Source organism: Rhinolophus ferrumequinum, chromosome 3 (genome assembly GCF_004115265.2).
Source record: "Rhinolophus ferrumequinum isolate MPI-CBG mRhiFer1 chromosome 3, mRhiFer1_v1.p, whole genome shotgun sequence".
Taxonomy (NCBI): domain Eukaryota; kingdom Metazoa; phylum Chordata; class Mammalia; order Chiroptera; family Rhinolophidae; genus Rhinolophus; species Rhinolophus ferrumequinum.
The window spans coordinates 70,973,899-70,999,524 of record NC_046286.1 but is presented as its reverse complement, the minus strand read 5'-3'; the positions used below and the strand labels follow the sequence as shown (position 1 = coordinate 70,999,524).

At 37.5% G+C, this 25,626-nt stretch overlaps 1 protein-coding gene across 1 annotated transcript; it reads right to left on the bottom strand.

The window, feature by feature from the left end:
• Positions 1 to 12,527: 12,527 nt before the first annotated feature.
• Positions 12,528 to 25,356, bottom strand: GJA1 (gap junction protein alpha 1). Its single transcript, XM_033103183.1, has 2 exons — positions 25,145 to 25,356; positions 12,528 to 15,413 (listed from the first exon to the last, which is right to left on the bottom strand). Exon 2 carries the CDS (start codon positions 15,395 to 15,397, stop codon positions 14,249 to 14,251), a length of 1,149 nt encoding a protein of 382 aa, XP_032959074.1. The 5' UTR covers positions 15,398 to 15,413; positions 25,145 to 25,356; the 3' UTR covers positions 12,528 to 14,248.
• Between the last annotated feature and the right edge of the window lie 270 nt (positions 25,357 to 25,626).

Sequence of the window (25,626 nt, the reverse complement as noted above, 5' to 3'; positions counted from 1 at the left end):
TTATGTATCTTACAACAGTACTGCCATGAGTTTCTAGCATCTGAGATGAGTTTAAGTGAAACACTCCTCTTAGTGTTTATTCCCCAGTCCTCTCTAGAAAAAATTCATGAATTCCTGGAAACTGGGCCAAATGATTGTCTTAGTGACAGACACATTGTTTTACTCAGAATCACTGTCCCTTCTTTCTCTTCCTGAGATAATGTCCTTAAATCAAACTCTGTTAATTTGGTATAAGAAGTTATTATGTGCGCCATACATGGTGGATGACACCATGTGAATATAACCCAGTTCCTGCCGTCAATGAGTTCACATTCTAATAGAGAAGGTAGAGAACCAAAATAGATAATTGCAATATAGTATAATAAATGCTATGACAGAGAGAAGAATATGAGTATAGGGGCACAAGACAGAAGCACTTAAGCTGGACTGGATGGCTATCTAAAAAATAACACGATCAAGATAAGTTTTGAAAGATGAGAAAAGGTTAGCTAGGTGAAGAAATATGTTGCAGATAATGTAATGTGTGCCACAGATGCAAAACATGAACAGATTGCCTAACATTTTAGGGCTATGATGGTGTTCTTAGGATAATTAATTTTCCAGAAGTCTCCTGGGTCCTTTGTTCTTTTTCCAAAGTGACCGCTGTCTGGGCCTACACCTCAGTCTATCAGCCAACCAGGGGCATTTTTTAAACCAATGGTTAAAGTGCAAAGTGGATCATTTCTCAGTAAAAAATCAATGACATTGTTTAAAAAAGAATACAAGAGGTAAAATAAGGAGGAAGAAGAGAGACAACATCTAACTTCACTCCCCTCCTGAAATGTCAGGAGGTACCATATTTCAGGTGTTTGGCTGGGTCTTGGACAGCAAGTGGCCTGGGGAGATGTGTACAGTCAGTCATGTCATGCAAAAGATATTTGTACTAGCATATTTGTGATTGGTGCCAATACTTGGCAAATTAAAATAGAAAATGAAAGTCTTTGCCAGCAACTGACTAAAATGACGGGCACTAGCTTTCCTAATGTGACCCTATCCAGTGAGTTCTCATTGTTTGCTGCAAAAACAACTCCAGAAATTATCTGATGAGTGGATGTCTTGTGTTAGTCTTGGTCATTCAACTGGCCTAACATACAGGATGTTTGCCAGTAAGAAGAGGGGCAGTTGTGTTTTTGAAATCTATACTTTTCTGTCTCACATTTCAGTATTCACAGAAAATCTAGCTAATTCATCTTTAATTTTATTTTCACCTTAATACACAGTGTCCTACCTTGAGTTGAGAAATCAGCCGGTTGTTGGAAAGCAGCATTAGATGTCAAAAACCTATCAAACTTCATTTTACAAACAAATCAGGCAAGTTGCAAAAGCTTGAGATGTCATCCTCGCGAAATGTACGCATAGCAATAAATTGTGAACCTAACATGTCAAAGTAGAGCAGAAAACTAAAATAATTAGTCATCTAAAGTTCTCTCTGCGATGAGCCTAGATCTCAAAGGAAAGGATCTTTCAGAGCATGAATGAAAATGCACAAGCTTAACTCATTGCTTTTCCTGCGTATTCTGCTCTTTCTTGATCAAGATTATTAAATCAATAAAATGTTTTTGAACTTCTACCTTGATTTCATAACCTTGTTATCTACAGCTGCCCATCTTCTCACTTTTCCCCTGGATGCATTTCAGAAGCAGCAGAGGAAAATGTCCTCATCTATTGCTCAAACCACAAGAAGCCCGATTCTCTTTCATGGCATTTCTTTTCTTTTGCGTTATGTCCAATTGTTTACTACAAAACAATATCTTTCCTCAAATTTACTTTTGAATTTAATGAAGGTATTGAATAGATTTGGTTTTTAGATTTGTTTTCAAAAAATTTTGATGTGGTGAAGAGTTGAAAATAATATATTACTCCAGAAATTGTTGGTCTATGTAAGTCTTTTATGTCTGGTGAGAGCCTGTGACCCAAACCTTTTGATTTAACCCCCCCACACAGACACACTTTTTTTTGCTGTGATTTATAGAAGCTAAAAGGATCGAAGGTAGTATCTGGAAAATAAATTCATAACAACATTTAATAAAAATAAACTTCAAAATAGTAAACTGAGCTCTAAAATAGCTTTTTAGATAATAAAATCTATTCTGAAATCAAAATAACTGTTATGAGGCCACGGTAACATAAGCTAGACATAATTCAATAAAACAGATTCGATAGACCAGAGCTGACTCTGTCATATATAAATGATAACATAATATAGGAAGCATCACAATTCAATGAGAAACAGATGGACAATTCAAAACAGTACATTGGCCAAACACTTCAATGTCATAGAAAGGGTGGGAAGAGACCACTAGTGACTTAAGAGACATAACGTATGGACTGGGTTTGGTCTCATATGCAAACAAATCAATTGTAAAAAGACATTTCTGAACTATCAGGAAAATCTGAATATGGACTGAGTATTAGTTGATATCAAGGAATTATTATTAATTTTGTTACATGGGATAAAAAGTGGTAATTATATAGTTTTTTAAAGGCGGTGTCTTGCTCAGTTAGAGAAACATACTAGATTATTTACAGGTGAAATGAACAGATGTCTGGGATTTGTTTGAAATCATCCAAGATTGAAAAATAAGACAAAACAAAAGAGTGGAGGACAAAGTGATGAGATTAAAAAAGATAAAATCATTTGGTGAAATACGGGAATTCATTATTTTATCCTTGCTATGTTTGTGTACTTTCAAAGATTTCTATACCAGAAAGTTATTTTTTAAAAAACACAAATAATTTCTTCAGATAAAATCTCACATTGAAACAGGAAAAAAAAAATCAGAGCGTTTTTCTAGGAAAAAAGAGAGAGGAGAAGGCTGCAAACTCCTCCCAGATCTTCACCCTTTCCCAGGAAACCCCCTGAACCGTCTCCATGGAACACGGTTTGCAAACTGCTGTGTCGGGTTCAGCTCCCTAAGCTGACAGAAGAGTTTCTCTCCAGGCACCAGCAGTTCAGAGTTGACTGTTCCCACCCCACTGCTGACCTATTTATAGGTCCCACAGTGTGAATAAGTACACTATGCTCACCACCCTGCACAACCCAGGGAGGGGTCTCCTTATATTCACACTGACTTCACCCCTTTCCTTGCTCTTGGTGCCTGAAACTTGGTAAATATGTTACTCATCTTTTGATTTATTGTCCTTGTATGCAGAATATTTCACCCCAGGCAAATTATAGTTTTCGTGTTAATAAAGGACTATATAAACTAAAGTTTAAAAAATCACATAAAAAGCTAGAAAAAGACAAGGGGTTATTCTTTTTATTATAAAAAGAGCTCTTAAAAACACTAAGACCACCACAAAAGAGCAAAAGGCAAAAGTCACAGTCATTTTATATAAGAAAAATACCATAGGCATATCTATATAAATACACGTATAAATCATTAAGGTCACCATTAATTAAAGGCATGTACATTTTAAAAAAAGTGTCTCACCTATCAAAACAACAATAAAAATAATTCAACTATAATTCTTTCTAGGTTCAAAAAAGTCTTTAAAATGTTCAAAACTTTGACTCTAATTCTTAGAAATTACCGTAAGAAGTAAATCTTAAATTTTAAAAAATGAAGAAGGTTGTCATTAAATATTACTTATAATAGCAAAAAAGTTGAAAACTAACGTTCAACAATAGATGAGTGATTAGCTAAGTAATAGCTCAAATACTCAAAGACATTTAAAAAGACATTAATGCAAAAATGCTTACATTTTAAGGTTAAGTCTAAAAAATGAAGGATGTTGATTTTCATATAAAAACTATCACTAATATTTTCAAAGTAAAAGCAAATGTATTCATAGATTCAAAAATATTAAAACAAAATCTCTACATTTAGTCATTCTTTTGTTTGGATGTTGAGATAAAAGGAGTGTTTTTTTTTCTTCTTGTTTTTTGTTAAGCTTTAAATTCCTTTCAAATTCAATAAATATTCATTACTTTTACAATTCTGTTAAGTATTATTTGGAAAGATATGTACTTAATTTACAGTGTTAACAACTAGTGTTTATTAGGAAAGGATGACAGAAGTTAAGCAATCGGAGCTGTTCCTTGATCTTCACAGTAATGCATGTCCTGTTGAAATTTATTTGTCCTTTAATTACAGGTCTTTGTATAAAGCAGCTAGCTAGGCAGAAAGTGAAAAGGGATTGCTGAGTGCAGATGAAATAGAGGTCTCTGGCAGAGCTCTTGATCTTCCTTTGGCAAAATTTTCGGATATTATGAAAGATAATGCCTCATATTATTCTGAACCAAAAATTACTATCATGATCAAACTTTTTCTATTGTGAGCAAACATACTGTCATTCATATTAAGAACCACATGCTATTGTAGAGCATTATGAAATATTTAGGATATGTCACTTTGGGAAAAAGTTTCTTCTTTTAATTTTAAGTACAGTGCTTGGCTAGGTTTCCAAGTAATGCAGTATTATTTGTAATAATGACATATTGGGGGGAAAAAGCTGAAATGTCGAACAATAGAGGAATAATTAAATATAGTGCAGAATATTCACCCTGCGGAATATTATATAGCAATTAAAAATGAGGTGGAATCATACATTTTAACATGAAAGTTTATTGTAAGGAGTAAATACAGTAATTCACAGGCAGTATGTATATCTGTGTATAATTTGGTTACCATTAGGGAGCGGATTGGAAGGAGCCTTCACTTTTTTACATGCTTCTGCCTTTGTATTTTTGTGATGAGAAGGTATTGCTTATACAACTAAAGGAGGAAGAGGAAAAGAAAGGAGGAGGAGGAGAAAGAATCAGTAGGAACAGTACCACCAGCAGCAGCAAAGGAAAGAGAAAGAAAAAAAAAAAAAAAGAAGGAAAATTTCCAGCTGCTGCCATCAGATGGATGTAGGGCCATTTTCTAGAGTGGGCCTTGACTATCCAGAGAGGGTGTCACCCCACAGCATTATCTTAGTGGAATCACCATAGGCCAGGGTATGGTTCTAAATTTTTGTCACTCAAAAGTCAGTTTACCAAGAGCTGATCTATTTCTGAGAGGTAGGCCTAGTGTTTTCTCCATATATGAGGGTGATATAAAAACTAGGAAAGCACCGCATGCGTTTATAGTTAGAAATAGATGTAAACAGTGGAGCAGAGCCTCCCATTCTCGGATCAGTCTCGTCTCCTCTACAGCAAAGCCATTTGGGAGAGCAGAGTAGCTAAGGGCATGCAAGCACAGGTCTTGAGTGGCCCACATACAGTCCTGACTTCGGTCAAGTTACTTAACTTGAATGATTCCTCTGTAAAATGGAGGCACTAATAATTATCACTTAGGTTTGTCGTGCAGAAAAGGACATATTAATATATTGAGAAGATAATTTAATGAGCATAGAAGAGGGGGGGGGAAGAATTTAATGTGAATGGCTAGTTTTAACTTCTGTATCTATTTACCTAATGGGAATATAGGTGATATAGAACCAGAGAGTTGTGTCTGCTGCAATTGCTTTCGTTAATTAGCAGTCAGTAATTGTTAGTATTGCTGTTAGTACTATACCAGACAGAATGCTAGACAGTGACAATGAAGCAGAGAAAAGAAAAGGCCCCTGTTTTTACAGTGAATATATATATATTAAGGAAGTCAAACACTGAACCATTCAGTCCATGTTGAGATCAGAAGTGAGCCAGGTGCCATGGGAGTAGAAAATGGGCAGCCCCAGAAAGTCAGAGAACGATTCCAGGAGGAAGCTAGATTTCAGCTGAGAATTAAAAGACAAGTAAGAGTGAGCTAGGTCAGAGAGACGGACTGTGACTCAGAGATCACTGTTTGTACAAGGACCACAGATGGGAAGAAACGGAGAGCTTTGGGGGTACTGGAAAAAGTCTAGAATAACTATGGCTTACAGAGGTATAAGGAGCAAGGAGATGGCAAAAAAGCCCATGTCCAGCCCCTGTAATGTCTTAGAGGCATACTGAAATACTGCAGTCATGATTTCCATGAAGATAAAGGGAGCCATGAAAGATTTCTAAACTGGGAATTCATTCTATCCCCCTTTTCTATTATTATCCTTTATATGTTAGTAATACTTCTTCTTGGAGTTTTATGGTGGGGACACATTCTGACCCTTACTCTTCTAAGTCAATATTGATTCATCAAATTCTCTTGAGTTCTGAAGGTGACTTACTATGTGTACCTATCTACTGTAGGAATTGAATTCATTTAAAATGCTTCTCACCTTGCTTTCTTTTCATATTTATACTATTCTTGTCTTCTAGTCCTCAAACATTAAATGTGATGTAAAACACTAAGGTTTGTTTTCCAATGGCCTTGTGATTATGCAAATTGATGATCATTCTTTTACTTATTACAATATTTATAGAATTAGAAAACACACAGGAAATGTTTTGACATTCAGAATTCAACTGTACTGGCTATCCCCCCTCTTCCTCTGCCCCCCCCCAAAAAAATAAAAACTACCTTTCTCTTTGTTCATCTCCCTTGAGAGAAATTACATCCATTAGTTGATGCCTCCCATTTCTCAAAGAATTTCTGCCTATCCTATGCACTTTACTCATATCTCATTTAATCATCACAACCTTGCCAAAATGGCAGAAAGCAAAGAAGCCATTACCTGAGGACACGTCTTCCTAACAGATGCACAAAATAAACTGAGATGCAGCACTGAGGCTCATCAGTACCGTTCAAAACTATGGTGGCCTGATGCTGAGATGCTGGGTGTAGTTCCCTGGGAAGGAGCCTGGAGGTGCCATTTGTTTCTCAGGGTGGGCACTGCCTCTATAACACCTCGCTGCAAAACAAAGTCGGAACACTCTTTTCACTTGTCACCCTACTTTCACAAAAGCAAAAATCCTCTTTAAATTTCTTCCAGTTGGCAAAAACAGGTATTGATATAGGTCTTCCGTAAAAGCAAAGTGACCTGAAGAAAACTTTCAAAAGTGGGGAATACCTGTATATCTTGCTCAAGGTCACACAATAAACAAATGACAGGCACAACACCCAATAGTCTGTTTCAGCTTTTCGGTGCTTCTACCAGCTCCAAAAATTCCTCGAACCATAAAAAAAAGTATTCCTAGATAGATTTAAAAAACCTCATGTTTGAAATTATTGGCATTGAAAAGTGTGAGAAGAAAGGTATTCTGTTCCTCAAACCTCTAGCCCACAACTGAAAATATGCAAAATCTGATCATGGATGAAAAATACATGTTACTTGCTATAAATGGAAATGAATGGTAAAAATAAAAGTAAGTACGCCATGTCCAAACCATCAATACAGCTGCGCCCTGACATATGGTTGCACTTATGGTTTGGGGAGATACTAAAAATAACAAGAAAGGACACAAGACATGTTAAAGCACCATGTTTTAAAAATGTGTAGTGTATAAGGATGAACACAAGACCAAATCTTTTTTAATGTGGCAAGAATTTTTTCAGACACTCTTTTCTTGCAAATATCTCACCTAATTTCACTTACGTCATTTTTGCTTGACATAGCATTTCAACACAAAGCACATTTTACTTGATTATCCAAGTTTTGTGAACACTTTTCAAGAGGCAACAGAGTTCCTACAAATATTGGAAATTCCCCAGAAGTCCTGGGATTTTTGAAAATCTTAAGACATTCATGTTTCTAATTCTTGAAAATATTTGCAGCCTTAATGTGACTTTTAAAAACAGTGCCTGCTTTTAAAGGTCATCCTGCCTTTAGCCACAAATTCAGAGTATTGTTAAAAATATTTTTTTTAAATGCAAAACAGAATCCTGTCTAAATATCTGAACCAATCATCAGGTTATCTTTGTTACCACAAGTGATGAGCTTAGTACTGAGTTACATTGATTTATGACAAATTAAAAGTGATTTTTTTTTTGTTTTAGTAATTTATTTCCAAAGCTAAGGTACTGCTGATAAATTCACAAGCAAACAAAAACCTGTAAATTCCTTTGTTAACTAGCCAATTATACTTTTTTTCTTATCAGAGCTACTCTTTTTGTTTTTCTTACATAAGGTTAGTTTTATACGAACAGATTCCCACACTGAAATATTTCTCTTATTCAGTGTTACATGTAATGCATTACAGCTTCTTGAGCTTTCTTTTTTGTCTCCCACATAATAGCTAATTTTCATGTAGAATCATCAGTTTAGAGTAGAGCTTGGCTATCAAGTTGACTAAAGTGGTTGAATGCCTAATGGCACCCTGGTTCCCACACTTGCCGCCTTTGGAGTTTTAGATAACCATCCCTACAGTTTTGTACACTTTAAGTGCTGCAAGTTCACTAGACAAGTGAGAATCAGAGTAAACATGAAAATTAAATAAATTTTTTGATGATTTCCAATGACCACAAATGTTAAATATCTGCTACATTTTTTCAGAGTTACTACTGAAATGTTTAACTTGGCACTTATTTGTTAAAAGGCAAATATTTGGAAGAACAAGGTATAAAATATATATGAACAAAAAGAAGTGCTTGATACAACACATAAACAAAATCCAACAACAAAACTGTTCTAAGTGTGTGTAAAAGAGAAGAAAAGGAATTTGATGCAAACTTTCTATCATTTAATCCATTTTAACTTAAACTGTAGATTCAGGGAAAGAAACAAATTACAGAATTGAAATGTCAGTTGTCAACAAAACCTGAGAGACAGAAAAAAAAACATATGTGCATATATACGTGTATATATGTGCATGTGTATATATATATACACACACATATATTTTAAGCTTTGAGAATGTGAAAGTAAAGAAGAAATATGATGTAAAGTTCTAAATGGAAAGAAATAATCTCAGTCACAGTATAATTTGTTGTATCTGCTGTCATTTTTTCATTTTTAAAATTATGAATTATAAAATTATAAATTATATTTCAAATAGACAGAAAATATAACAGACAAATCTATTATAATTTTAACTTGCATTGAATTATAGATGACAGGATGCTGGATATAGTTACATTTAACTTCCAAATTATTTTAGCATCACCGAAATTTGAAACTTACGAATGTAAAATGGTTGTTCTCCCAAAATGTTTTTAAATTACCTGTATACAAAAAGACAGTCAATGACAAGCTTGGCCAAAATATGGAAAATTGTCTCAGAACAAACATTTTCTTTGATTGTATCCATCTTTAAATAGGACTTTATATAGTGAGTAGCTTAGATGATTAGAAATTAATATAACAGAATTATAAAGGTCAATTTAATTCCAGTTGTTCTGCGTTGACTAACTTGAACTTGAGCAACAGTCACATCAAAGTCTTCAAAGGCAATGGCTAATTCATACTCTGGGACTCTGGCTGGGCCTGAGGCTTCACGCCCTGTTTCAGTGAATCTCCACGTTATCCTTTAATCTCTAGAGTTGTTTGAGTTCATCACAATTGTAGTCACTTCTCATTTTATGCTTAAGGTTAGTTTAATTTTCAAAGGGAAAGATTTCTAAATCAGTTAACTGTACTAAGAATTAATAAATGTACCCGAAGATATGAAATATATAACCCTGATTCAAGTTTTTCAAAGTAGAAGGCAGTCTTACACCTCTCTTTATTTTTTTTTTATAAATAGTAACTGTTAATGTTTTATTATTTTTCTAAGAGCATGTGGTCTCTTTGTTTACTTTTAAAATAAAATAACCCTCATGGTTTCTGCTACCTAGCAACTAAAAACTATCTTACTGTCTGTCTACCCGAATTCTGACGTACAGTTTCGTAAAGAGTAACGGATTGACACGAGATTCCAGCACCAAAGCCAGGCTCCATTTCATTCCATATTGCATAGGGGCAGATGGCTCATTGCAGTAAGTCAGACTTGGGCCCAGGGTTTGCTTCCTAACGTGGATGTCTCTTGAGACAGTTTTTATATTCAACAGGAAAGTGTGTGGGCACTGAAATTACTGTGCACGTCATAACCCAAATAAGCATTTGGTCTTTGGAAAGAAATATCCAGAGACCAGAAGAAATAATCTGACTTAAAATTTCAACACTTTTGAAGACCAGGAGAAACAAATGTAAAATTTTCCCTCCAGATTAGCTTTCTTCTTTACATGATACTCTTCTTATTCTATTCTTGAAGCATTGTTTCTATGGTGTTTGTTCCACGTCTGCTCTTGAGCTCTGAAAATTGCCAGCTGCAAATTCTGACATGCCAAGGGCTCAGCTGTATTTGCCCAACCAAGAGAAGGTAAAAACAGAATGTTGGAGCCAGCAAAGATTATAAACATGTTTCTACATTGTTCTGTGCTGTTTATTAAAAGAACTCACTTTAAGACTTTAATAAGCCCCCAAACTTCATTATTTTGCTCTCCCTCCAAGTATAAAGCACAGATGTTTTGGCATGTTGGAATTTGAAGTTTGGAATTTTTAGGAGAGGCAGTGTGTGGGCAGGGAACTAGCACCCTGGGCAGGTTGAGGTTCGGAAATTTTCTCAAAATAACGTAAAAGAATAGCCCGTGTAGCCTGGAAACTTAATAAAGACCCACAGGGGCTAGGGTGTTAATACACTGAATCAAATAAGGGTACTGGACTTCTTCCCAATATTTGAAGACATTAGACAATCCTACCACTTTTAAAAATAGGCAGCATAAGTTTGTGTATAAAATTCTGAAGTAAAACTGGTAATATAAAACATATGATTATCTAACAAAAGACTAGGGAATTTCATATAAAAGCAAAGGCTTTGCTTAGAGTAAGTTTCCTATTGTTTACAGCGTAAGAAATACTGTTATAAGACTATAAAAAGGACCATTAAGTTTATCTTCCCTATTCCCATTTCTAACATGACTATCCTTTCCTCAATTGCCACCCGATATTAAGCTTTTTTGTTTTTTTCTCCAGCGGACTGTAATACTACACTGCCCAATACAATAGCCACTAAGCCACATGTGAGCTATTTAATTAAAATTAAATCAATTCATTCATTTCTTCACTCACTAGCCATATTTCAAGTGCTTAGTAGCTGCAGGTGGCGAGCGGCTACCACGGTGAACAGAAGAAAACATGTCTACTACCACAGAACATTTTATTTCTAGAAAATTTAACATTTTCCAGTTTTTAAACATAAAATTTTATGCCCCAAAATTAGTATCTAATAAATATTGTGTAGTTCACTCATTACTTTTAGTTGTGAAAGCTGTCGGTTAAGATAAGCAAAATGAGGAATGGAACATCATTTTAAAATTTCTGGGAAGCACTCACATTGTAAGCGCCACAGGACAGGGACTGTGTAGTCATTGGAAGAACCGCCACTGCTGACAAAGTCCTGATATATTGGCGGTGGGTGCAACTTTTAACAGGAATTTCCTTTGGGAATTAGAACTTGTCTGCCGTGTATGTTGCAGAATGGGAAGCATTAAGAGGTTTGATTTTCCATTTCATATACTTTTATAGTTTAAAACTGTGCATATTTATCATATGCTTACACACTTTTATAAAAGTGAAGATTTAAAGTTGGGACATTTTTTTGATGGATTAGAACTATTGCTAAGAGGTAGCTTGCCCTCCCACCTCCACACACATATATCAGAAACCCATTGTATAATTCCACCCTACTATTCTAATATTCAGTAATCTAATCATCTGTCCTTCCATACCCGCGGAACCCTGCTTATGTAGGATACACAAACACATACACTCAACTCATCAGTTTCTCTATTCCCCATAGTAAATGCAAACACAAACAAGCACAGAGGAAACTTCCCTCTCCCTTTGGATTCTCGGCCAGCCAAATGATAATACTTGAAGAATTGTTGACACTGACAATTATTTTGACTGTTCATTAGATAATCCTTTGACTGTAGGTAAATCTCATAACCTTTGTTCATCAAATTAATTTAAAAAAAAAATGAACTAGATTATTTTTAAATTAGTAGTATTTTTATGCCCCAGTAACTTACTAGTTAGCTTTGTAATATTTATGAAAACAATTTTAAGTTACAAAACTTTCTTGAAATGTGACTTTAAAATGTTAATATACTTTATATTTAAAATTACAACAATATTATCAATTGCCCAGAATTGTTCTACTTCCTCTGGATGGTTCAATTTTTCCTGGGTGTTAAGAATTTTTTAAATCTTATTTTCTGTATTATCACAATGCCTTGGAATAGAATCATAGAGCTATTTCATTTTTGTCACAGAGCACAACCATATTCAAACCAACACTGTTCCTCTTTTATCTCCAGGAGGCTCTATGGCTTTAAAATTTCAGCATTATTATCTTTTTATCCTTACTTTTGTCATGTATCGATCTACTAAGTTACTCATTATCTTATTTTAAACTCCTTTACACTTCATTAATTGAACATATTCCAAAATTTAACATTGGTTTACTTTATCTTTTTCTCAATTGAATAAATATCCAAAACATGTTAACAATGTTGCACTAAACCTCGCTAATAAGTATTGTCCTTTCAAAGATTCCTGAATCTTGTGAAGCTTATTTGTCCAAATCCTATAACCAAAGAAAACGTCTTTGATAATTGTGAATAGATACAATAAAAGTTTTAAAAATCACACAGAATATAGAAACTGTCTGTACACTAAATTAAAACTTTATTGAATAAAGAACACTCTCCAGAACACATGATCTGATGGACTAGGTTTACATTGTATTCAATGAAGCTGAACATGACAGTAGTTTAACATGGAACGTCAAACAAATTAGTATTTATCATTGTACAAAACAGTTTTTGTAGATGACATGCAAGAAGAAAAGTATGATACTCTGCATTTTCACTAATCATCTGTGATGAGTTTTAAAAAGACATTTGAAGAAACTGGTAGATTTCTTTAGGATATATTGCAAATAAATTAGTTACCTGTACTACTGAACCTCTGTCGATCTCTTTTGCATTCCAAATAAAATCTTAGTGCAAACATCCAAGTTGCTGATCACTCTGAAAGACTGTCAAACTCATAGTAGAATATAATTTCTGAATTAATGTGCATTAAGTAGGACAAAACCAAGAACGCCAGTTACTGCAAAATTCATTTAGGCACACTTAATAGTCCACTCTAAGCATTTCTTCTAAATCTCTCACATTAATTACTAAAGCCTGTTTACAGTACTAAAATTCTATCATTCAAGCATCAATTATTACATTTCAGAAAAAAAAAATCATTCATTTCAGCAATAGCATCACTGCTATATTCTAAAAAAGAGAGAGAAAGGGAAAAAAATCATAATTAACAAAACCAGTATCCATAATAGGATACATGGGGAAAAAACATTTTAGGAAAAAAGTGTGCTTTACTCGCACAGCTGGAATTATATTATGTAAACACCATTATTGGCCCACACCACAAAATCCATGAGAAAGGTTCAAATGTGAACACTGTGGGTACATTATTTTCAAATCTGTTTTTGTGTTTATACTGTATCTGCTTGTACCAATACATGACAAATAAAACACACTCTTTCACACACATACACATACAAGTGATTGTTAAATATTGAGCATGGCTTGCTTCCCTGACTCAACTCAAAACAAATTAAGTGACATCCCAACTATTTTAAAAATGTTTACAGAAATCATTGAATGTGAATAGTAGTTGAGGAATGATGAAAAAGTGATGGTAACATGATGCGAGTGGATGTAAAAAAGAATGTACATATAACTTGGCTGAGATTTGCAAATGGATGGAAAGTCCTTTCCTGGGGGCCTTGTCTGAACTTTTAACTGATACCAAGACTATAGTAGCATGAGTCCATTGACACCTGGAGGGTCAGGCCTAGAAAACTTACTTTCAAAGTGCAAATTTTAACAATGGAATGTTTTAGCAGGGACATAAGAACAATCCTCCATCTTTTTTCTTGATGAAAAGAAATAAGATGTTCAGAAAGTATTTTTTCCTGGCCAAAGTTATTTCAGTTTCTCGGTAAAACAAAAAAGTATTTAGCCAAAAATATCAACCACTCTTTCACATACACAGGAACTATTTTTATGGGGGGTGCGGGGAGGGGGAGAGAAAAAGCCCTTACCTATGTATCACCTAATGCAACTTTTACTTAGAACTTAAGTTCTTTGAATCAACTACATTAAATACCAACATGTACTTCCCTTACCCCCGCCCTCTCCACCCGCCTACCCCTAATACCCCAATGAACCCAGGTATTCTAGTGTCTGTGTTTCTAAGCCTCATGATAAAGGCTGTTGAGTACCACCTCCACTGGAACAAAATGAACACCTAAGGTGCACTTTCTACAGCACCTTTTTCTTCTCCACAATTGAGTGGAATGCTCTCAAGCCTGGATCTAGATCTCCAGATCATCAGGCCTAGGTCGGCTGCTGGCCCGACTGCTGGCTCTGCTGGAAGGCCGCTGGTCCACAATGGCTAGTGGTTGTAGTTCGTGCCCAGCAGCCAATTTTTTAGAATTCTGGTTGTCATCAGGGAAGTCAAAAGGCTGTGCGTGGGAGTTAGAGATGGTGCTTCCTGCCTGCCCCATTCGATTCTGTTCTGCGCTGTAATTAGCCCAGTTTTGCTCACTTGCTTGTTTGTTGTAATTGCGGCACGAAGAATTGTTTCTGTCTCCAGTAACCAGCTTGTAGCCAGGAGGAGACATGGGTGAGAGGGGAGCAGTTGGTGAGGAGCAGCCATTGAAATATGCATATTTGGGAGATCCACACTCTTTGGAGGGGCTGAGCGGGCCGGTGGTAGCGTGGTAAGGGTCGCTCTTCCCCTTCACACGATCCTTAACACCCTTGAAGAAGACATAGAAGAGTTCGATGATGTTCAAGGCAAGAGACACCAAAGACACGACCAGCATGAAGATGATGAAGATGGTCTTCTCCGTGGGACGAGAGAGAAAGCAGTCCACCTGATGTGGGCAGGGTTCTCTTTTGCAAGTGTACACGGCGCTCAAGCTGAATCCGTAGATGTACCACTGGATCAGCAAGAAGGCCACCTCGAAGACGGACTTGAAGAGGATGCTGATGATGTAGGTTCGCAGCAAGCCCCCTCGCATTTTCACCTTGCCGTGCTCCTCGATCCCATACTTGAACTTCTTTATTTCGATCTGCTTCAAGTGCATCTCCACATTCATACCGTCAGTTTGGGCAACTTTCAGTTCCTCCTCTCTCTTGTTCAGTTTCTCTTCCTTCCGCATCACGTAGAACACATGTGCCAGGTACAGGAGCGTGGGGACAGACACGAAGATGATCTGCAGGACCCAGAAGCGCACGTGAGAGATCGGGAAGGACTTGTCATAGCAGACGTTCTCACAACCAGGTTGTTGAGTGTTGCAGCGGAAGGCCGACTGCTCATCACCCCAGGCTGACTCAACTGCTGTCCCCAGCAGCAGGATGCGGAAAATGAAAAGGACTGAAAGCCACACCTTCCCTCCAGCGGTGGAATAGGCCTGAACCTTGTCAAGGAGTTTGCCTAAGGCACTCCAGTCACCCATGTTGCCTGGGCACCTCCTGCAAAGAAACAAAAAAAGGCAACTAAATGATCAGACTGCAAAATATTAGTTTAATATATAGTTTCTTCCAGCCGACAGTCAAAATATTATAAAAGCTCTCATATCTTTTTGGCATTCTTAAAAAAAAAAAGGTGCAAACTCTTCCTGTCCCGTTCCCCCCCTGCAAAGAAGTCTCACAGTTTTCTTGAGATACAGTAAATTTTAAAAGCAACGAGTCTGTGCTGAGTAAATTGCGATCTTAACCCGTGAAGATGAATTACTTGCTCAGCCACTGCCTCCACACGTGACTTCAGAAGCTGCCTGTCTGCTAAGTGCCTCTGCCTAGTTTATCCATCTGATAAATGAGGACAGTTCTTGCCTGGTTGGCCTATGGCTGGATGCATGCCTAAGCAAAACCCTGATGTGTATTATTCAAAGAGCCGTGTATCTAAGAAGTGAAGTAAAGACACCCATTAACACACATACCATGCTCGTGCACATGCAAGCAACCTGTTTCCAAACTCAATCCTGTTATATATATAGCACTCTATTACTAATTGTATTCTGAAATGTTTCTCCTTGGAATTTCAAGTGTAATCTGTGCATTCTGTATCTTAACGGTCATTTCTACTTCTCTGTTTCTTCCTAAGCAGTGACTCATGTGGTTCGGAAGTCTGCCTTCTGCCCAGAGTAAAATATGTTGTACTGAAATACACCATTTTGACACAATGTGTCATTATATACAGGAACTTACTTTCAAAAACCAAATGCCCATCAAATTTCAGGTAATAATTAAATCCACCTCTATTCTAATTATAGCCTGAAAAAATAAAGATCACCTTAAAGTTTATCTCCAGCAAAAATGACTGGTTTTCATCTTTTCATTGCAGTACACTTTCAAGTTCCCTTATTGGGCTTTGGGACCTCAGCCGATACAATACCTAATTATCTAAGGCTAGGACTTCCCCATTATTGGGGATAAGAAAAAGACTCAGTTCTTTAGAGACAGTAGGGATCCCAAACGTTATCTATTCCATTTTATACTTCTAATTGCCAATAGTCCATTTAACTGATGAAAACTGAGGTCTTAGGTGTATAAGAAATAATTATTCAGCTGTCAGTAGAGGCAGAAGAAGTATGATCCCAAGTCCAAGGTTTTCCAATGTACGACACTGGTTTTAAAATTATAATAAAGCTGGCTTAAGGCTAGAAATGCTTCCACGCTTTGATATATACGATCTTAGTGAAGGCTAAAAGCTGGGAAGAAATAAGTACATTACATGTGGCAGGCATAGAGAATATAGTCTAATTTTCAGCTGAGTAGTAATTGGAGGATTTAGAAAAGGATGCAGTAGTCAACAATTAGTTAATAATTAAAAACAAGCAAAGTAAAGACTTTCCAGGAGATTAGTAAGGAATTTTAAATAGTGTAACTAAAAGTAGGATTATATAGGCTTCTTTGAAATATGTTCATTATCTGAATATAAAGAAGTTTCTCATCTGGTATTCAACTATGAGCCATCTTCTCCTTATAGGAAGTAAATGAAATCCTGGAGTCTTCTTCCCCAACATTACATTTCTGACTAATGCCTGTACCTCCTGGCTATAGAGCGAGAAAAAATGAAATGGAAACCTGGCCTGGGATTTCCTGAATGAAACAAAGAGATGGCTGATGCATAAAGTGAAACTATGCACCAGCTATCTAAATTGGCAGGTGATGGGTATCTTTGAGGACAGCCTAGAGACTGGTGCCAAAGAATGCTGGGTGAAGAGTGGGAGGTGGATGGACAGGTCACAGAAATAATGCTCTCCCCGTGGTCATTAAAAAGGGAGCTTCCCTTCTACTTTTAGGAAGGGCCATTTTAGATTCTGAAGTCACAAGTTAGACAGTAAAACCGATGTATGAAAAGAGCAGTCAAACAAGAACAAAGGCTTGTAGGGTTGAAAAGAGGGTTAAATAGCCACAGGAAGGCTTGAAGCAAGGGGGAGTAATTTAGCTTTGATGAACAGTTTGATGGTGAGAGAATGTAAAAGGAAAGAAAACCCTACAATTTAGCAGAAAATACTACATTAGGAATGAAGAAGTACAGTCCATGAGGGTCAAACAAACAACAGAATTTTTGGAGCTATATCAATAGACAGTTTCTATGTGATGATGTGTAAATTGGCCCTAATTCTGTTTGTAGAGAATTCCGATATTTTGCCAGTGTCATCTGCTTTTGCTCAGATATTCCAATTGTGTTGAGGGGTGGGGTGGGGGGAAACAACAGAAACAATCAAGTGTAAAGTGATAAATTGTTTGCATACATATAGTCACCTAATGATCGAGCTCAAGACAAACGTAACATGTTTAGAAATATGACCAGGCACATTGAGATATTGTCATTTTGGTCAATGTTTCATCATTATTCAAAGTAAAATATGATTGCATAGATGCTTGCACCAATTAATTTCTAAGTTTCTTTACATTCTATTCAAAATAAAACTTGACTTTCATATGGTTTTGAGATGCCACAAAATTACCCAGAGTCACAAGATGAATGGGGTCACTGACAGTTCTCTAGGTAGTAGTTCTTTATTAACACACCAGCAACTTAATTGCAAAGTTGTTTTTTCTTTAAGCACCCACGCAGTTGTCATTTGCATTAATGAGCTATCCTCTTTCATCTGAATAAGATGAATTATCCAATAGGACACCTACAATCCTGTAACATGTAGACACCTGTCATTACCACTATCAGAGAGACCATCAGGTAATGTTTAATGTTTTTGCTCATAATGCTTGTGATTCTCAAGGAGAGGCAACAAAAATAGTTACTTTTTTTGGTAGTTGTTCTCTTTGTTGTGAATCAAAAGTTCTGTCAAATGACTGCTCCCTCCCATTAATATTTTCATTTTTACCAGTTTTAGTTGAAAAATTATTGTCTTTTTATAAGGAAAGGGTATAATTATATGTTTATAGAATTCCTGGCATTGATTTATAGACTATATACCTCACTTATATTCACCAGTAAGAGACAGGTATATAGTCCTTATTTGTTACACGGCAGCTGAACATATATTAACATATATCACGAATGTTCATGCTTTCACCATCAGGTTCCAAAGTTGGAACTCTACGCATATATGCAGACTGAGGTCTAGGTGAAGGAGCCAATGCTTGCCAGCAGCTGGACCCCTTTTCCCCTTCCTGTGCTTTCTGTGTACCATGTTAGGTCACATTTTCTTTTCTTTTTTTATTAGTTAGTTTCAGGTGTACAAAACCATATAATGATAGTGATTAGACATTTACACTCCTCACAAAGTGACAGCCCCAACAAGTCTAGCATTCATCTGACACTGTACACAGCTATTACAATACCATTGACTATATTCCCTGTGCTGTACTTCACACCCTGTAGATTGCATTTTCTATTACTCTTCATGGCCCTCTAGACTCGAGGCCAGAAGTCACAGGCACCCAAGTGCGGCCTGACTGAGGCCCCTCTGGTCCCTTTTCAGTGTTTTTTGAACTACATCACAATCACTTGGCAGCATTTGACAAAAACATACATACCGGGCACTCACCATTCTTAATGGAGAGGAGCACTAGGATTTCAGTTTTTTGTTTCTTAAAAAAGAAACGAACCAAAACCCCAATGTACTAGGTGATTCTAAAGTAAGGTAAAGAGGCAAACAATGGGTTGACATTTTTTTTGTACTGTGTTGTTCAAAATATTTAGGAGTGGGGAAATGTCAGGAGACCAGAAAAGGACGAGTCTAAAAAGGCGTTGGCGGGGGAGGGTGGCACCCAGCACTAGGAGCAGAAGCTTTGGGGGCACCCAGGACCTGAGCTCACCCTTCATTGAGCCCTTCCCAAGTGTCAGTGTCACTTCACCATCTCCTGATCCCCAAGGACTCAAACACTTTATTCAAAGTGAAAATAAACCTTCAATTTTAAATTACTTTTGACTGTCCCTTTGCCAGAGACTTAAAAACAAATCACTGTGCCAAAGCTGCAGTCAAGTCTTCATCTCACTAATGTCCTAATAATTAGGAGAATTCGAAAATATTTTACTTTCAATTTTAAAGGTCTTCCCAAGAAGATGCAACTATAGTGAGCTGAGAGTAGGGACTTCAAATAAAGGTAAATAGGACTGCTGAAAACTAAAGTGAGACTTGATATATCTATCACCTTTTTATGATTGAAAGGAAACACTTAGGGAAGATGGGCATTAATATTTGAAAGAATAAAATCATGAAGTCCAAAAATACATCAGGAAATGTCTATGAAAGTTCCTGATAAAATCATTTAATGGATTTCTTGGGGTAGGGGAAATCCCATGTGTGTATTTCTAATGTACTGGAACCCAAAATATTTAAAGCCCAAAACTATAACACTCCTAATGTCTTTAACTTTTCTAAGAACCCCTGTTCCTTGCATTAAATGTCTGAACACAATTGCGAACATTCTTCTACAGTTACAGTCAGATGTTCTTTTGGTGATATCCATCCCCACACATAATAAACATAACCCACATTCAACCCATCAGCAAATACTACAGGTTTTATCTTCCCCCCACAAACAGACTATGGCTGGGTTTCACCACCACCACTGCTCTTAGCCTGATCTCGGCCATCATCACCTCTCTTCAGGTTTCATGTCAGTAGTCTAGTCACGTGGCTTGTTTGCCAACCTATTCTCCTCAGTCAATCTTGAAAAAACAAACTAACAACTAAGCTGCTCTGCCTCCATCAGCTCTGCTCCATCTTTGGCTCACCTCCTCACTTCTTTAGGTGCCTGCTCTGGTTGCACCTCATCAGCCATTCTTCCTGCCCTGTCACTTCCTATTGACCTTGTCCGGCTTTTGTTGCTTAATGGCCCTTAGCTATATTTGACATATTATATATTTACCTGTTACTGTCTGTCTCCCCCCATGACAAGGTTTTATTACTATCTGCTTTCCTCAACTAGAATGTGCGCTCCATGAGGGAGCTTGTTTTGTCTATTGCTGTATACCCAGTGCTGAAGAGAGTAAGAGACGCTAAATAAATAGTCAAATAAATAGTATTGTCAGCATCTCACATGATGCAGACTACTAAATTTTCAAGTGAAAATTGTTGAAACAGAGAGCTGTCTGTTGAAACAATATCCTTCAAATGATCCCTGAGCAGGCAATAGGACTGAATTAATAATAATTTTTTAAAAAAACGCTCTTTAAGAGCTTGCTTTTAATAGATCTCAGTGATTCGGGATGCTCACAAAATTCCAACAGGTATCATAGAGGTTTATTCAGTGTCACTGTTATGTTGTTACAGGTTAAAATTTAACAACAACAAAAACATGTTGTTGTCCCCCAATTCTGTCATATTCTAACTCCGATTTTACCGTATGGTTTTACTGTCACTGAGAACACTATTGCAAGAAGTCGCCTGTTTACACTTGTGTTTATTTCAAGGATGACAAATCTTGGGGGAGAGTTGGGGCTCTGAAGAGGAAGATCAAGATGCGATACTAGCTGATGTGATAGTAAGCCCAGTTAGTATCACATTTCTGTATAGTCTCAGCCTACGCAGGCACTTAAGTGATCTGAATCAGATACCATGAAAATTATTCCCAGTTCATCAGAAAACACACAACCTTTGCTTCCTTATACCTAGACAGTTAGCCTAACTCCGTGGTGTAGCAAATTCCATGTAAACATCTATTCTACTTAAAATTCTGCCTCATGATTCCCGGATTATCCTTAGATTCCTTTGTAAAGAACGATACCGTTAGTTCCATTTCCACAGGTATTTTATGTGTGGCACTGAACTGCATCAAGTTTTGCAGGAGGTGGTGGGAGCTCGCGACGGATGGGATATACCAACAAGCCTTCTTTTCCCTGGCTCTCACCCCTCTTCATTATGTAGTCAACCTACATCAACCTCCACAGAACAAGATGGGGCCTGAGGGCTGAGGGAGTCCATCCAAAGAGGATGATGCCTGCCAAATAGGGACAATTCAATCCCCTCCCTAGTTTAACAGCTATCACTTAACTCCCTCATTAACAGAAGGTTCTCCTGGCCACTCTGGGGTGCTAGAGGAAAAACCCTAGTCAGAAGAAGCTGCAGGCTAAAATGCCATGTTCTTCTATTGTGATCTGATGAACTTAAAAACAGTATTTCTATTAGTTCTTGATGTCTCCCCTTACTCTCGACCTCCAACTTGACGTTTTATTGAATAGCCTGGTTATTTTCTCATAATATTAACAAACCCCTAGGGTGCTCACAAGAATATTAAGAATAGTCTGTTTTCTTCAGTGAGCATTGAATAACTCCTGTACAATATTGCTATTTTAGTAATCCCATCCCTATTTATGAGAAGACTTTACCCTTTATCAATTGATAGGGAGAAAAACCGTGATGAGTGTCTGCCTTTTTTGTTTCTATTTGGAGGCATCTGCCACAAATCATGAAGAAAGCCATACCCTATAGCATATATCTGACTCACAGAAATAGCTAAAAAAGAGTAATAAACACTCTATTTTTATATTACTGTGAATTTTAAGCATCCCATAACATGTATTTTCTAAGAATTACTTAGAGAAGTAGGGAAATTTGAATGTGAAGATTATGGACATTTTTAAGGCTGAAGTCGTTGAGATTTTACACACACACACACACACACCGATACATCTCACCATGGTTTGTGTTTTAATTTTGGCAAAATGCAGTCTGTATACATACATAGCCAAATGGTGAATTTAGACAAGCTAAGTGGAGAATGTAGGCCGTTATCCAAAGGATCTAAAAAATAACCTCCCAGAGAAACTCTGAAGAATTGTTTTTAGCACAACTTATCTTGAATATTGACATTAATGATAAACACTAGGTAATTACTTTTCTTTCCAGAGCTGAAGTAGTGTTGAGTAGACAAGCTTCAACAATCTATTTAAACAGCCAAGAATCTTGAAGGGAAGTCAGAACAACAGGAAAGGTGGAGTAGAAGGGATTAATCACTGGTGACTTTCCTATTGTTCCGTTCCCTCCAGTATCACATATAAAGGCTCTGAGGCTCACACCTAGCTACACCTCTGGATAACAGCAAAGGAACTAAGGAATGCACTGTTATCTAAGTTTTCCATCCCTCTCTATGCAGGAATTGGAAACATGTAAGCAACAAAGCAACTGTCAATATCTGAAAACACACTCTTTTGGATCCTTGCTGCAGAGTATCTTTGGAACTGTTTCCCAGGGAGAGTCAACTATAAAGGGTGAGGGACGGAGTGTATGTATGGTATGGGGTAGCTGTGGTAATAAACTTCAAAGGGTATTAGAAAAATATGGAATATGTTTAAATAGTTAAGAAAGTGGGAGCAAAGCACTACCACTGCGTTTTCCACGCAAAGGATAGGTGACAACTACACCCTGACTTTGGGAATTACAAAGCATCACACATTGGGGGAACACGTTTCAGTAGTACAAAATTCAACACATTCACAGGGCAGAAAATACTTACTGCCATTGGTATAATTTCCAGTCAATTCGGCCTACCTAGAAAAATTCATTATTGCTCCCCAGACATATTTTCTATCTAAATGGCATAATTTCATTCTTGGGCATGGAGTTAATTTAATGAGATCTCTGAATTACTACAGTCTTTTATTTTCAGAAATCCTTGTACAAAAGATTAGGCTTCTTTAAAAACAAAAAAATCTCAATCTAGTCTTCAAATTGCCACAAGGCATTTCTGACAGAGTTGGAGGATGAGATTAAGCATCTTGTCATTACTAACCTCGTTTGGGAAGCAAAAAAAAAAAAAATGAAACCCACCTCCAAATAAAGCCATGTCTATTTTTCCAACAATTTTATAGCTCCCCTTTTCCCATTTTGCCCTTCGAGAAAAACGCAGGCATGCCTTAGGGTGAGGATGAGTATGGGGCTGGTGATGGAGAGTTTAAGGGTAAACTTGACCAAAGATGCTGGGTAAACATTTGGATAGCTACGAACTGAGACAGTGTGGCCGATCCGCTGCTCGGAACTCTAGGTTTGAGTTTCCGAAACCTGATTTGTGTTTGAACACGTCATGAGTTCTTTCCTAATTTCATTACGGTGCTTCCCCCCACCCCGTCGCGCCCTACCCCACATTCTTGGGAAGTTTCGACAACTTCTAGGAGAGTTACAAGTGCAATTTAAGCACGGTTAATTCCTAAGGCATTCTGATTTCCTTTACCAACGCTTGTATAGTAGGATTTCAGAATTTTAAGAAGAAGAAAAAAAAAACCTACGGATGGGGGTGAGAGGGAAATTACATTGACAAGATTAATTAATCATTTGCTCTTCTTTTACCATTGGGGTCCCCAGTCCATCTGCACCCCTCCACCCTCTCCCCCACCCCCACCCCCACTTTTGGTGGCAGAACTGGGACCTGCGTTAGGGTTGACGTGTGAGGGAGGGTTCCAGGGCAACAGCTCCCCAAACCTCTCCAAAACCCAGACGCTGGCGCTGCGCGGGGGCCGGGGAGCGCCGGCGGGTGCTAAGCTGGCAGGAAGCGCCCCGCGCCCGCCACGGCCCCCGACCTCCGCTGAGCTTTCATTTTTATTTGCTTTTCAGCATTCTCTGGTGCAAATACTTCAAACTGCAGGGTCACACCAAGAATTTAAACGAATGAGTGTAGTCTGTGTAGTAGAACACACAAAATCCGTACAGAACACGCTAACAGAATGTGTGTTACCAATAAGAGCATTTAAGAAACTGAATCCTTTTTAATAACAAATCAGCGTAATCTTCGCCTACCGGCAGCACCCTGGGAGCTCCACCTCAAGTGCTGCCCAAAGCTCTGGAGTCTGTTACAGGTTCGGCCAGGCGAAAGGCGGCTGCGGGGGTGGGGGTGGGGGCATGTTAGCTCTCTCTAAGGAGCTGTTTAAGAAATTTCGTTTCATATTCTTTCTAGGAGCTCCGGTTTTAGGAGACGGTTTTGGAAATGCACCCTGGCATACACTCTTTTCTGAACGTGTGTTCAAGCCCTCTAATGCTTTGTAAGCAACCACCGCCCATTCAAAGGATTTCATCTCTTGAATTGCCAACGTGGTTGAGTAAAAGGTGGCTCTCCTGAGAGTCTCAAATTTTTCCACAGTAGTTGCAGAAACAAAGTAACTCTTTACTGTTGATTTAAAAACTTCAATAGTACAACATTGACTTTTATACCATTTGTTTACCGGGGAAAAAATTTTAGGAAGGGACCACGTGGAAGTCAAGTAACCGCAAGGTCTTAACAAAGCACTTTGTTAAGAAGCTTGCTTTGCCAGGCTATAGAACATCAATCAAGATTTCCACATGAAAAAGCAGAAAGTGTAGAATTCTATAGCAAGCATGCCAAGCAAATTTGCACTGATTTTTGTGCTGCTGTCGGTCAAATTTCCAACCCAGGCTCCGATCCACCCCCCCCACCCCCCAAGTTACAAAGCACCTAGACTATTCCTGATTACGAAGTAAGTAAAATTAAACTCTAAAATGAAGAACCAAATATCCAGCAAACTCGTGCTTTATTCTAATTGGAAAGATCTGAATCTTATTTTACCTGTTCCATTATTAATAGAAACTTTATAACAGTCGCACAAATACTGAACGTTCAATTTTAACTTTAAAACTATAGAAACACTTTCAAGTTCATCGTTTCATTTACAGTATGATATCAAAAGTACATTTAACACATTTAAAAACTGTAGAAAAGTTTTACATGTAGAAAAAGAAACAAATAGGTAAAGATTTTTTTTTGTTTTAACTTACTCTTTTCTCTTAAAAGAAGTGAAGTAGGAACGCCAAGTTATTGAACTCCTTAGAGGATGAAGTAAAATGAAAAGGCAAGTTCAGGCACTCAGACCTGTCTATATTTAAAGTTTAAACGTCTGCTGCTGTTTGGTACTTTCCTCACTCCTTCCCCCTAATGAAAGAAAAGTGCTGATACCTCGTAAAAGCTTTTTTCTAACTTGGAGCACACAGCTTTTAAAAGTTTCAACCCACTGACTCAACGAGGAGGAGGGGCTAGGAGAAAGGGGAGGGGAGAGGCACAGCGAGGAGGGAGTTAGACAGCAGGCCGGCGCACGTTGACGGGTGGGGGAGAGGAGGCAGAGAGGAGTGGCGAGGTCGGACACAAAGTTGTAGTTTAAGTTTGCTGACGAAAGAAATGAAAGCATTCGAGGTGAGAATGCTACTACTTGTAGTTACTTTTTACAGATAACAGTTACTGGTTTTAGCGCTGTTTCCCCAGA

What these genes read in the sequence shown, in the direction of transcription:
- GJA1 (XM_033103183.1), bottom strand. Translation starts at nt 15,397, where the DNA reads ATGGGTGACTGGAGTGCCTTAGGCAAACTCCTTGACAAGGTTCAGGCC.